General features: G+C 34.1%; 1 protein-coding gene across 12 annotated transcripts; it reads right to left on the bottom strand.

Moving 5' to 3' along the window:
• On the bottom strand, positions 1 to 3824 carry LOC132311548 (zinc finger CCCH domain-containing protein 12-like). Of its 12 annotated transcripts, none has more exons than XM_059809482.1 (5): positions 3545 to 3824; positions 3002 to 3113; positions 2880 to 2922; positions 913 to 1003; positions 1 to 701 (listed from the first exon to the last, which is right to left on the bottom strand). In XM_059809482.1, exons 2-5 carry the CDS (start codon positions 3100 to 3102, stop codon positions 430 to 432), a joined length of 507 nt encoding a protein of 168 aa, XP_059665465.1. In that variant the 5' UTR covers positions 3103 to 3113; positions 3545 to 3824; the 3' UTR covers positions 1 to 429. The 12 variants fall into 12 exon arrangements, 6 of the variants coding, with proteins under 6 accessions (XP_059665465.1, XP_059665469.1, XP_059665464.1 ...); XM_059809481.1 differs by having other exon boundaries at positions 2 to 701; positions 3593 to 3824; XR_009483054.1 differs by having other exon boundaries at positions 3 to 701; positions 935 to 1003; positions 3593 to 3824.
• Between the last annotated feature and the right edge of the window lie 7900 nt (positions 3825 to 11724).

The raw sequence follows: 11724 nt of genomic DNA, 5'->3' as shown, positions 1-11724 counted from the left end.
TTTTTAGGGACGAAAAAAAATTGATTGTCACCAAAAAGCTCAACCTTTAGAAACGGACTTACTGTCCCAAATAATATTGTCCCTAATGCTTTATTTTTTTAATTTTTTATTATATTTGTGACATTTAGGAAACTCAGAAACTGTACCTAATGCTTTATTTATTTATTAATTAATTTATTATTATTATTATTGGCTGTGCTAGATTTTGTGTTTTTATTTTTATTTTTATTTTTTTTTATAACAAAATAAACCATTATCACAATATAATGTTTACAACACAATACAATTAGCCAAATATTCAACAAAACATACCAACTCAAATAATCCAATAACCAAGAAGATTACACAGTATTAACTAAATATTCAGCAAGACTGCTTAAATGTCTTTAATATTCAATTCACTAAAGAGAAGACAATCAAATTGGTCATTCAGGTGGTTGTGGCAATGGTGCTGACTATCGCTGAAAGATGAATAGCTGAGCTTCTCTTCATAAGATGATTGTACTTGCAATCAGATCCATATTTGCAGCTCCCAATGCTAATGAAATATCGGCATTCAGGTTGATCAGGTCGCTCAGGTCGATGAAGAACTGATGTAGACAACATATGCAAGTGTCCACCGGAACCTGAATCACCTTGGTTCTTGGAGTTGTAAATAACATTGGGTCCAAGAACACTGCTAAAAGATAGCTCATGCTTCACTGATTGACATTGTAAACATGAATTAGAAATACAATAAATGACATTTACATTAACTTAAAAAAAAAAGCCTACATCCCAACTAATTGCAGTAAGTGATAATTTTGTAGACTTCCAGAGATAATTGAACCAAATCATCCCTAATATATAATGTAATAATTAAACTTGCAGTGTCCTTTTCAATCAAAATTGTTAAAGAAGACATAAGTATACTTCTAAATAGGTAGATCATTACTGACTCGCTGGCGTAGACAAGAACTGTACCATGAAAAGAACTGCAACAATCCATTTTTGCTATATAAATCTGGTCTCATTGAGAAGAAAGATAAGATACACAAAAAGATGGATCAAATATATGGATCATATAAAAAATTTCATAAGGTAAATTGTAAATGTGCTGGTACTCCAAAAACTGCCAATAATGTGACTCATACAAACAATAAATTTTGATCCAGATTTAAAAAAAAAAAAAAAAAATATGTAACAAGATCAAATTTAAGTGAAATATAAACAGACCTTAAACATTAAGAACTGAAGGGACCAGCAAAGAAAAATATAAATGAAGGCTCCAAGATAACTTTGTATTGTATAATGTTGAAGCAATTGCCAAGTAGACAAAAGTACAAACAATTCTTTTTCTGGAAAGAAGTACTAAGAGTTTTCTTACATATGTAAAATTAAACAATAAAGCTAGTTGAGTAAACTTAAACTTATTTCATAAATACACAAGTCCACTTGCAATATTATTTTTTATTATGCCAAAAGTTCATCAAACTAAAGCACATATATAACAGGAAATATTTCATTAAATAATACTATATAACATCACTCAATTGTTTTATAGGTTCCTATATGTTCAAAAACACAAGGCAACAAAAAGGTGGGAGCAGGAGTTATGGAGTGAAGTTGAGTTGACTATGACATCAACTACACTTTGTTGGACCAAATATGAGGCAGCAAAACACACGCTAATACAAGGATGACAACAAAAAAATAAATACTAAGAAAATTGTATAGTAAGACAAAGAAAATAAAAAAATTAGATCTTTCAATTAGGGCTTATCCCAAATAAAAGGTTCTAAAGACCTGATTAAGGAAGATAAAAGCATAAAAAGGGAACACGAATTGTTCTGAATCTGCCCTTCATTCTCAAAGTTTATTTATAGAAGTATGTCTATCTTACAGTATACAATAGGAAGATGATCTATTCCCAAATGTCACTCTGTGTTTATTCAAGAATGGTCCTAATCTATATATCAGAAAGTTAAAAGGCTATTAATTACAATACAACCTTAGCTATTTGACATTAATACTCATTACATTTACATTTTTGAAATTCCACAAATTATATATTTTTTTTTACCAAAATAAACATCAGAGTTACCAATAATAATCATTAAATAAGTAAAAGAAAAGCAAAATAGAGTATAAACATCATAGTTACCCTTTAATTCAGACTCTACAATCAAGGCAAAGAGATTGGCTACCGCATTTATCCCTTCTGGTGGAAGTAATATATTTTGACCAGTAATACACAATAGTTGTGGATGAATGGCAAAACTTTAAGTTTATGAGCTGCTATTAGACTAGTAGAGGAAGAAAAATGTACTTAATAAAGCAACTATCATATTTTTCAAACCTCATCTTACACCAATAATACTTGATAATATTTACCTATAATAACAATGCTTCTAACGCAGAATGAGGATTTGGAAGAAAATAACCATCAAATTGCCCAACGTTTCTTTCCAAATATACTGATAAATGAAAGAATGAGAGTGTTTTCAGAATTGCATGCACATGTGACAAGATACTGAAAAAGTAAATAATGGAACATATAACACAAGAAGTGCCGTCCAGGTATCTAATAAAGTATCACATGCCACCCAACTCCATGTCTCCTCTTCAGTGTATTTTACCATAAGAACTTTTATAACTTCACACATCAAGCCAGACAACAGGCTAAGAGTGCCAAAAGGGCTGAACATGAAGGTAAAGAGTCAACTTATGTAAAATTGTGAACAAAATAAATATGTCATAAAAGGACATTGTAATGTGAATGCAACTGTAATTAACAAAAAACATTAAATTAAAGATATATATTGAAGGGCCACAAGAGAATATTGCAAAGCTGATAGTATAGATTTCAAAAGTTGGTTAAACACAAAGGGATTAGTTACCGTTGTTATTAACAGAAGTGCATGGCAACCATCAAGCATCTCACTGAACAGAACAAAATAACAGGTAAGACATCAAAGGAAAAGTAATCACAGAAAGAGGGTTGGGACTACAGGAATATAACCTTTCACTTTTTCCACAATCGATTGTTTTTGAGATGGCATCAGGAGGATCAATCCACTGAATAATTCCACATAGCAGTTGCCGAAGGTGCTGCTCTTGCATATGCCCAGTATCTAGATTTAAAACAAATTATAATTAGTAATTATAAGAGATAATAGATATTAATAACCATGTATATTTTGGATCTAATAGAGAAAAATCCCATACAATATGGGTATTGGTCACTTTCGAATTGTTTTACCGGGCGTAGTATTGATTGTGGAGACCTAGACCTAGACGCTGTATGCAAATCTTTGAACCTTTTAACTTCATAAATGTCAGCTTAAACCCTAAAAACGCATAATTTCATAAATTCGTCCTTCAATAGTGATCGAATAAAAAGTAATTGATGGATTGAAATTAATATAATAGCATAAATATTATAAATAACACTGACAGTTGGATCATGAGAATCTAATGTTTGAAGGGTGTTTTGACTGTTTAGGAGAAAATCAGGCGATCCAATTAAACAGAACATGCACTAGTGATTAAAAAGGAAACTTACAGATTAGGGTTTTGAAACCGAAGTCTTCAACCCAAAATTAGGACTTACAGATAGGGTCTCTTTCTCTGTGTGTCGTCGCTGGCAAATAGAGACCAACATTGAGGGAGCAAAAGTGAATCTGTAGGTTTGAGAGAGAGATTTCAATGAGGGAGAGCTTTTTTCGCGCTATAGAGGGGACAAAGAGAGAAAGCTAGGGCTTCGACGCCACAGAGAGAGCAGAGTTGCGTAATGGAGGCCACGCGAGAGAGAGGGAGCAGAGTTGTGCAGAACAACTTCAACACGAGAGAGAGCAGAGTTATGTAGTGGGTTTAAGCAATGATATATATACCTCTTGACAAAAACTACGTCGTCGTTTTTTAAGTTCACATTAGTCACAGTATATTTATCGTCCTTAAAGACTAATTTTTAATTATATTTGGTAAGGTTTTAAGTTTCCCCCGATAGTAGTAAGCAAAGGTGGGAAAATTATTTGGGCTTTAGAGACGATAATTAAAGTCCGTGCCAAAAAATAGTGTTTTTAGTGACAATTTTTTAAGCAAGACCATGCCCCAAAAATAGTGTCCTTAGGGACAGTTTTTTGTACTGTCCCTAAAAGACGGTCACTAATAACCATTTTTCTTGTAGTGTATATATATTCAAATAATTTATTTTTGTTATTATTTTAAATAATAATAATAATATTATTATTTTGATAATTTATGAGCTTGTGAAACTTGTTTATAGGTATATGGATCCATCAAGCAATTTATTTTTGTTATTACTTTAAATTTTTATTATTATTACTATTATCACTGCTAGTATTATTATTATTATTATTGTTGTTAATTCGCAATGACTCTAAAAGTGATTCACATATCTTACAACTAAGCAATTTATTATTATTATTATTATTATTATTATTATTACTAGTACTATTATTATTATTATTTTTATTATTATTACTACTAATATTATTAGTTATTATTTATTATTAATATTAATATTATTATCATTATTATTATTAGGCAAAGTTTCAAAAAAAAAAAAAAAAAAAAAGTGAACAATTGGTTACTTGCAAGATGCTCCCTGAAGGGTATTATGAGTATTGTACGTTTATGATATTTTATAACTTTTATATAAATTAATAAGTGGGGGTATTTTGATAATTTTGACCCTTTGAGCGTCTAAAAATGTGGTTCGGTGATCAAGAGAGTCCTTTTTGCAACATTTTTGTATAAATGAGGGGTTGATTTATAACCCGAGATAATTCAGGGGAATATTTTTCACTTTTGTGCTAGCACTTGAGTTTTTTAACCCTTTTGCGTATGTATTTATGTATGTATATATATATATATATATGAAAGAATGGTGACAGAGAGAGAATGTATTTTATCAACTAATAATTGACTTAAGTTACAACTTGGGATATATATATGTGTGAGAAATAGTTGAGGGTTGTTTTTCACTTTTGTGATAGCATATATATATATATATATATATATCTGTGTGTGTGTGAGAAAGGATGGCAGAAAGAGAGAGAATATATTTATCAACTAATAATTGACTTAAGTTACAACTTGGGATACATATATATATGTGTGTGTGTGAGAGAGAGAGAGAGAGAGAGAGAATGCCATAAAGAGAGAGAGGGAAATATTATACAACTTTCCTAATCAAAACATATATAGACTTCCAGCGAGCTATTTTTGTTAAAGACTTCATCAGCTCGTCTTTAACGGGTCAATGGATCTCAACAACAGAACAAAGCTATATATGAAAGAATGGTAGAAAGAGAGAGGGAATATATTTATCAACTAATAATGGACTTAAGTTACAACTTGGGATATATATATATATATATATATATATATATATATATATATATATGAAAAGAATGGCAGAAAGAGATAGGGGGAAATATAACAATACAAGTTTCCTAATCAAAACATATATAGACTTCCAACGAGCTATTTTTGTTAAAGAAAGACTCCAGCGAGCTATTTTTGTTAAAGAAAGACTCCAGCTCGTTTTTAACGGGTCAATGGATCCCAACAACAGAACAAATTCTAGAAAATATTAGTAAATTAAAAATTAAAAAATTAGTACGTTATGCTCTTCTGTACTCATGACACAATAAGACATTTATATATTTTATTTATTTATTTATTATTATTATTATTATATTTAACATAACCAACACTGTATCATCAAATTAATAAATAAATAAATAACTAATGAGGACGTCTACACAATTTTTATTTATACGAACTTTTGGTTTTAAAAAGATTAATAATTTAGTCAACAAAGAGAATGCATTTTAATATCCCTTTGGTCGATTTATGTATTCATGGTCCCATAATGGCATAACCATCTCAACAGATGGCTAGCTTTTAAAAATGAAGTGATGCTCGGGACGTGACAATTGTTCTGCGGTGGATCAATTTGTTGCCCCAATATTACAACTAATGTATAAAGAATTTAAAGTCAGTATGCATACCTGATCTCTACCTACGTGAAGTTGTGTAACCACTGATTTCATAATGCATATGCCTATATGCACACCTGTCTAAATTCTGGAAATAATGAACAGACTATACTTCTTCAATAAATTACTTTAATTTTGTCAATGTCCTTTTTTGCATATTGTGGGTGCATAAAATTTAGGACCGAACACCGAGGTTTAATCTAAGAATTTCAATACTCAAATATTTAATTATGAACAATGAAAAATTGTTAAATACTCAAAAATATTCAAAAGCAAGAAGAAACAAAATATTAGTGAGAACAACCTGCCTTTTATTAGGGTCCTTTGCCCATATTTATATGGACAACGCTTGTGTCCAACCTGAATGAACTTCATCCCGCCTAATTAACATAAGACAAGTGTCAAAAAATAAAATTAGAATTAAGTTGGGTATTGCCCAACTATTCGAGTTTGACCTGTTGCTCTAACATTTTTAAGGAACCAAAATAACCCTATCTTCTCCCTCTTCTTCCTCTTCATTCTCTTTCTACCTCTTCTTCTTCACCCACATCCCAAACCCTATACCACATCAAGGTTGCCACTACCGCCGCAGCCACTTACTACCCACCAACTCACGATATATATACATATATGATTATACACACATATACACGTACACATACCCATATTACACACATGTTTGCACACATAATTGTCGGCAGGATATATATCCAATATTACACACATATATTGGGTATATATATAAAAGGGTACGTATGTGTTTGTGTATATATATATATATATATGTGTGTTTGTATATATATATATATATATATATATATATATATATATATGTATATAGAAGAGACCGCGAGGAGTAACATCGGCAAGACTAGACGGCGAACTCGGAACGGCGGTAGGACGCCCACGATCGGTACGTGTGGAAGAACGTTCACAAGTAGTCAAGTACGTCAGCAAGTGGCGAACTGGAGTTATCAACGGCAGAGGAGCTCTAATTTGGGGCACCGGGAGCTCTGATTTGGGCGAACGGGAACACTGATTTGGGTATGATCTGGGTATGTATGGGACTGATTTAGTCTTGCAGCAAGAGTTGGGGTTTGTAATTGGTGATGGGATTATGTTTGGTGGGTGAGCAGTGGTGGTAATTAGTGATGAATGTGTTTGGATTTGTAATTGGTGAGAATGAATTGATGACGTTGTTGAAGATGGTGAGAATGAACCGAGCGGCGAAAGCACTCAAATTAACCTCTTCAAATCGATCATCGATCTTCGCTTGTAAACCGGTGGGCTTTTCCCTTTAAATCAAGCTCTATAAACCAGTCATCTTCTTCACCTCCAGGGCTATGACATGTACGAATGTGTATTCTGTGTGAGGGTGGGTCTGATGGGAGAAGTTTGGTGAGGTTGAGAAGTTTGGTATGGGGTTCATGATGAGGGAAATTGAGGAGGAGTTAAGAGAGATGTGTTGTTGGATCTGTTGGTGGCGGTAGTGGTGGCAACGAATAGGGTTTGAGACGTAGATGAAGGAGAAGAGGTAGAGAAAGAGAATAAAGAGGGAGAAGATAGGGTTATTTTGGTCCCTTTAAAAAAAGGGTCAAACCCGAATAATTGGGCAATACTCAACTTAAATTTATTTATTTTTAATTATTTTTGGACACTTATCTTACAATGATTGGGCCACGTCACCAACATCCAACTTGGGTTGGACACATGCATTGTCCTATTTATATTGTAAAGAGAGATTTTCATAGAACCTTTTTAGGACCATCCTTTTTGAAAACTCAATCAATTCCCTGATTCTTTGCAATTTGTTGTTCGTGCGTTACTTATAGTTGTGTGCGTTACTTATAGCAGTGCTGGTAAATACTTTGTATTTGGCTTTCTGGGTTGCAAGTTACTTTTGGGATTCCTTGGCGTATGGGGCTTTCCTTGGTCCTTCGGACTAGTCTCTTGGTTCGAGCCCTTATACTCTGGCCTTGTTCTTTGGGCTGGCTTTTTTTACATAGTTGCGTATACGTGGAGCTTTGCGATTGGTAGGAAAATTTTCCTCTATACTTTGCCCCCAATTTCCTTTAGCTTGATGCGGCAATCATAGCTGGAGGGAATTAATCGTAATTGGTGCTTTGAATTGTATGGATTAATTATAGTGAACTAATGGTCATGTCACTTGAAAGGATGCGATATTATTCTTTGATAGCGATAATTCATATCAATCCTTTTGGCGTTTATAAGGGACCCAAAATGAAGGTCTTTAAAGGTTGCTAGTATAACTTCTGTTGTCGCTAAGTTGCCCCCCTTGTGATGAGGTTGTGCCTTATATTGAGCTTATTCTGTTTAGGTCGTTGGTGTTAAGTCTTCATGATCTACTCAGGCTGATAGTGATCGACTTTCACGATTACCTTAAGTGACCAACCTTAATGAATAATGATGGTGAATAACCTTGATGACCATCTTTAGTGATCAACATGGTGATTTTATTTGGTGATCATCTTTAGTGATCAGCTTAAAATGATCAGCTTTCGTGATTAGCTTCGGATGATCAACCTTTGTGATTAGCTTTAGTGATCAGCTTCGGATGATCGACATTCATGATTAGCTTTAGTGATCGCCTTTGGATGATCATCATTCAGGATCAGCTTTAGTGATCGCCTTTGGATGATCATCATTCAGGATCAGCTTTGGGTAATTAACCTTCAGAATTAGCTTTATTGATAGGCTTCGGATGATAAGCTTTAGTGATTGACTTCGGATGATCAGCCTTCGGGATCAGATTTAGTGATCGGATTCGGATAATCAGCTTTAGTGATCGGTTTCAGATGATTAGCCTCTAGGATTAGCTATAGTGATTAGCTTCAGATGATCAGCCTTTTGGATCAGCTTTGGTGATTAGTTTCAGATGATCAGCCTTTAGGATTAGCTACAGTACTAATCAACTTCGGATGATCAGCCTTTGGGATCAGCTTTGGTGATCGATTTTGGATGATCAGTCTTCAGGATCAGCTTTGGTGATCAGCTTCAGATAATCAGCCTTTGGTATCAGCTTGAGTGATCGGCTTTAGATGTTCATCCTTCGGGATCAGCTTTGGTGATTAGCTTTGGATAACCAGCCTTTGGGATTAGCTTTAGTGATTGGTTTTGGATGATCAGTCTATAAGATCAACTTTGGTGATTGGTTTCAGATGACCAGCCTTCAGGATCAGCTTTGGTGATCGGGTTCAGATGATTAGCCTTCGGGATCAGCTTTGGTGATCGGTTTTAGATGATTGGCCTTTGGGATCAACTTTGGTGATCGGTTTCAGATAACCAGCCTTCAGGATCAACTTTGGTGATCGGGTTCGAATGATCAGCCTTCGGGATTAGCTTTGGTGATCGAGTTTGAATGATCAGCCTTCAGTTTTTCTGGTGTTCTGCCTTCGGCTTGCTGCCACTTTGTTGGCTATCAACCTTTTGCTTTTCTTGCGTTCAGCCTTCGGCTCTTCTGGTGTTCTACCTTTAGCTTGCTTCCACTTTGTTGGCAATTAGCATTCGACTCTTCTTGCATTTAGTCTTCGGCTTTTTTGGTGTTCTGCCTTCAGCTTACTGCCACTTTATTGGCAATCAACCTTCGGTTCTTCTTACATTCATCCTTTTGCTCTTCTAGTGTTCTGCTTTCGGTTTACTATTTCCACTTTGCTTTCAATCAGCCTTCGGCTCTTTTTGCTTTTAGCCTTCAACTCTTCTAATGTTTTGCATTCAGCTTGCTGCCACTTTGTTGGCAATTAGCCTTCGGCTCTTCTGGTGTTCTACCTTCGGCTCTTTTGGCGATGGCCACTTTATCTCTATTCATGTACTAGAGCATGTAAAGCTGATTAGAGACAACAAATACATATTATTCATAACTTATGATTCAATACCCACTCAATAACAATATATTTCCCAGAAATTCTTCTAAAAAAGTGTGTTAGTCTACTCAATAAAACATATAGAATAGTTAATGTACATACATCGGAATGCGAATTGAATATTTTAATATTATAATTATATCATTCAAAGACTCAATCAAATAATACTAAAAATGTGAATCATTCAATTCTCCTTTGTGGATAATGGGCAAAAATATTCATAGGAGTCCGTGTACATAAAATAGACTTTAAAAGCAATTTATAATATTTGTTGTGCACTGATCACTACAAACATTATTCAAATAGTGTCATAACTGACTTTAAATATGTTCACATGGAACATTTAAATTGCATTTTAGTGATTATATATGTCTAGAACACATGATTATAACATAGATAGCACAACGGTTTGGAAACAGTCCGGTGTATATACATCGATCTCTATAACTTGTATTATGTGACATGTATTTTGTACGTAACTTTCATGTTATCAATGTATATTGTACACGTTCGAATATGTTTCTTCTTGATTTATACTAGGAAAAGCTTAGCTTAATCATGATATCAATAGAAAATCAAAATTAAGAAAACATATTTAATTAGAGACCTAGCTTTTTTACGCGCTATTGCACGTTGTGGTCCAAATAGGCATAGGTTTGAATCTCACATGTGATCATCTCGGTGGATTGATTAGAAAAGGTTCAATTCTCATGTGATGTCTGTTGGGCGTTCTGATTCAATTCCTTTGTGATGTCTCTTGGGCTTAGAAAATGCTCGATCATCATGTAGGGTGTGGGTTCAAATACCACATTTTTCTTTGTCTTTTTTGCTGAAGGGGTGTATATTCCCTTCATCCCTTTGGCTGGAAAGGTGACGCATGTCAAGGCTAAAGGGTGATACGTATTCCCCTTCGTCCTTCGGCTGAAGGGTGATGTGTGGTCCTTTTGTCCATTTGGCTAAAGGGTGATGCGTGTTACGTGTTGTGTTCTGAAAGGGTTTGGGTTCAAATCCCCACTAACGTAAAAGTGAAATGGAAGTGATAATTTGCGATTCTCTTTTTCTTCTATATGAAAGCACAAGCAAAAGTTATGTCAAACGAGCCTATTTGGCTATTTTTTTTAAGGGCGTACCAGAGTCTGTTTAGACCTAAAGGGTTGAATGGATAGCCAAACTATCCTTGAATGCATACGAATCAGCAAATCAACCTCTAGATGGAATCAAGCAATTGTTAGAAGGCAAGGATGACCCATTCCTTCAGATTCTTCAGCGCCTCAATTAAGAGGATTTTTGACAAAACAAAATAAAATAAGGGCTGGAATTGGATGAAGGGAGCAACATTAACTGCACACGGGTTCATCAATCCTAAATAAACTTATAAAATAACAATGGAGGGAACACTTAAGTACTAGTGTCCATTTTATTTCATAAGTGAAAATCTTACACAAGTGATACAGGTATAAGAATTTGATTCTAACAGCACTACTCCTAAGAAAAAAGAAATACAATGCAAGACAAATACTAAGGGTACATGTTACATTGTAAGAAAAATAATGCAGAATTTGTGTTAGTCAGGGACCTTTTGCACAGCCCCTTCAGGTGCCATTTATAGAGATCTGAAGCAGCGGTTGAAAACAGTTGTAATTCCCTTTTGAATTTAAATTCAAACTTTAGTTTGAATTCAAACATAATTTGTCTAAACCTTATCATCTTGTACTATTTCCTTCACAAGCACGTGCCTTTAAGCAAATATGAAGGATGACGTTTTGATGATGTGGTGTGAAACAAGAGTTATGCGGGGTGCGGAAACAGTTGATTTTAATTGTGATTAACTCCTT

The sequence above is a fragment of the Cornus florida genome, unplaced genomic scaffold, assembly GCF_030987335.1.
Source record: "Cornus florida cultivar Cherokee Brave unplaced genomic scaffold, ASM3098733v1 CherokeeBrave_3.0.0_Hap2_Chr06, whole genome shotgun sequence".
NCBI classification, from domain to species: domain Eukaryota; kingdom Viridiplantae; phylum Streptophyta; class Magnoliopsida; order Cornales; family Cornaceae; genus Cornus; species Cornus florida.
This window is presented reverse-complemented; position numbering and strand designations above follow the sequence as displayed.

Bases quoted from the DNA above. Each gene is read 5' to 3' on its own strand.
- LOC132311548 (XM_059809482.1), bottom strand. From the start codon at position 3,102: ATGCAAGAGCAGCACCTTCGGCAACTGCTATGTGGAATTATTCAGTGG. The intron at 2,923-3,001 runs GTTATATTCCTG...TGTTCTGTTCAG, and splicing joins GATTGTGGAAAAAGTGAAAG to TGAGATGCTTGATGGTTGCC. The intron at 702-912 runs GTATACTTATGT...AATGTCAATCAG, and splicing joins AATGATCTACCTATTTAGAA to TGAAGCATGAGCTATCTTTT.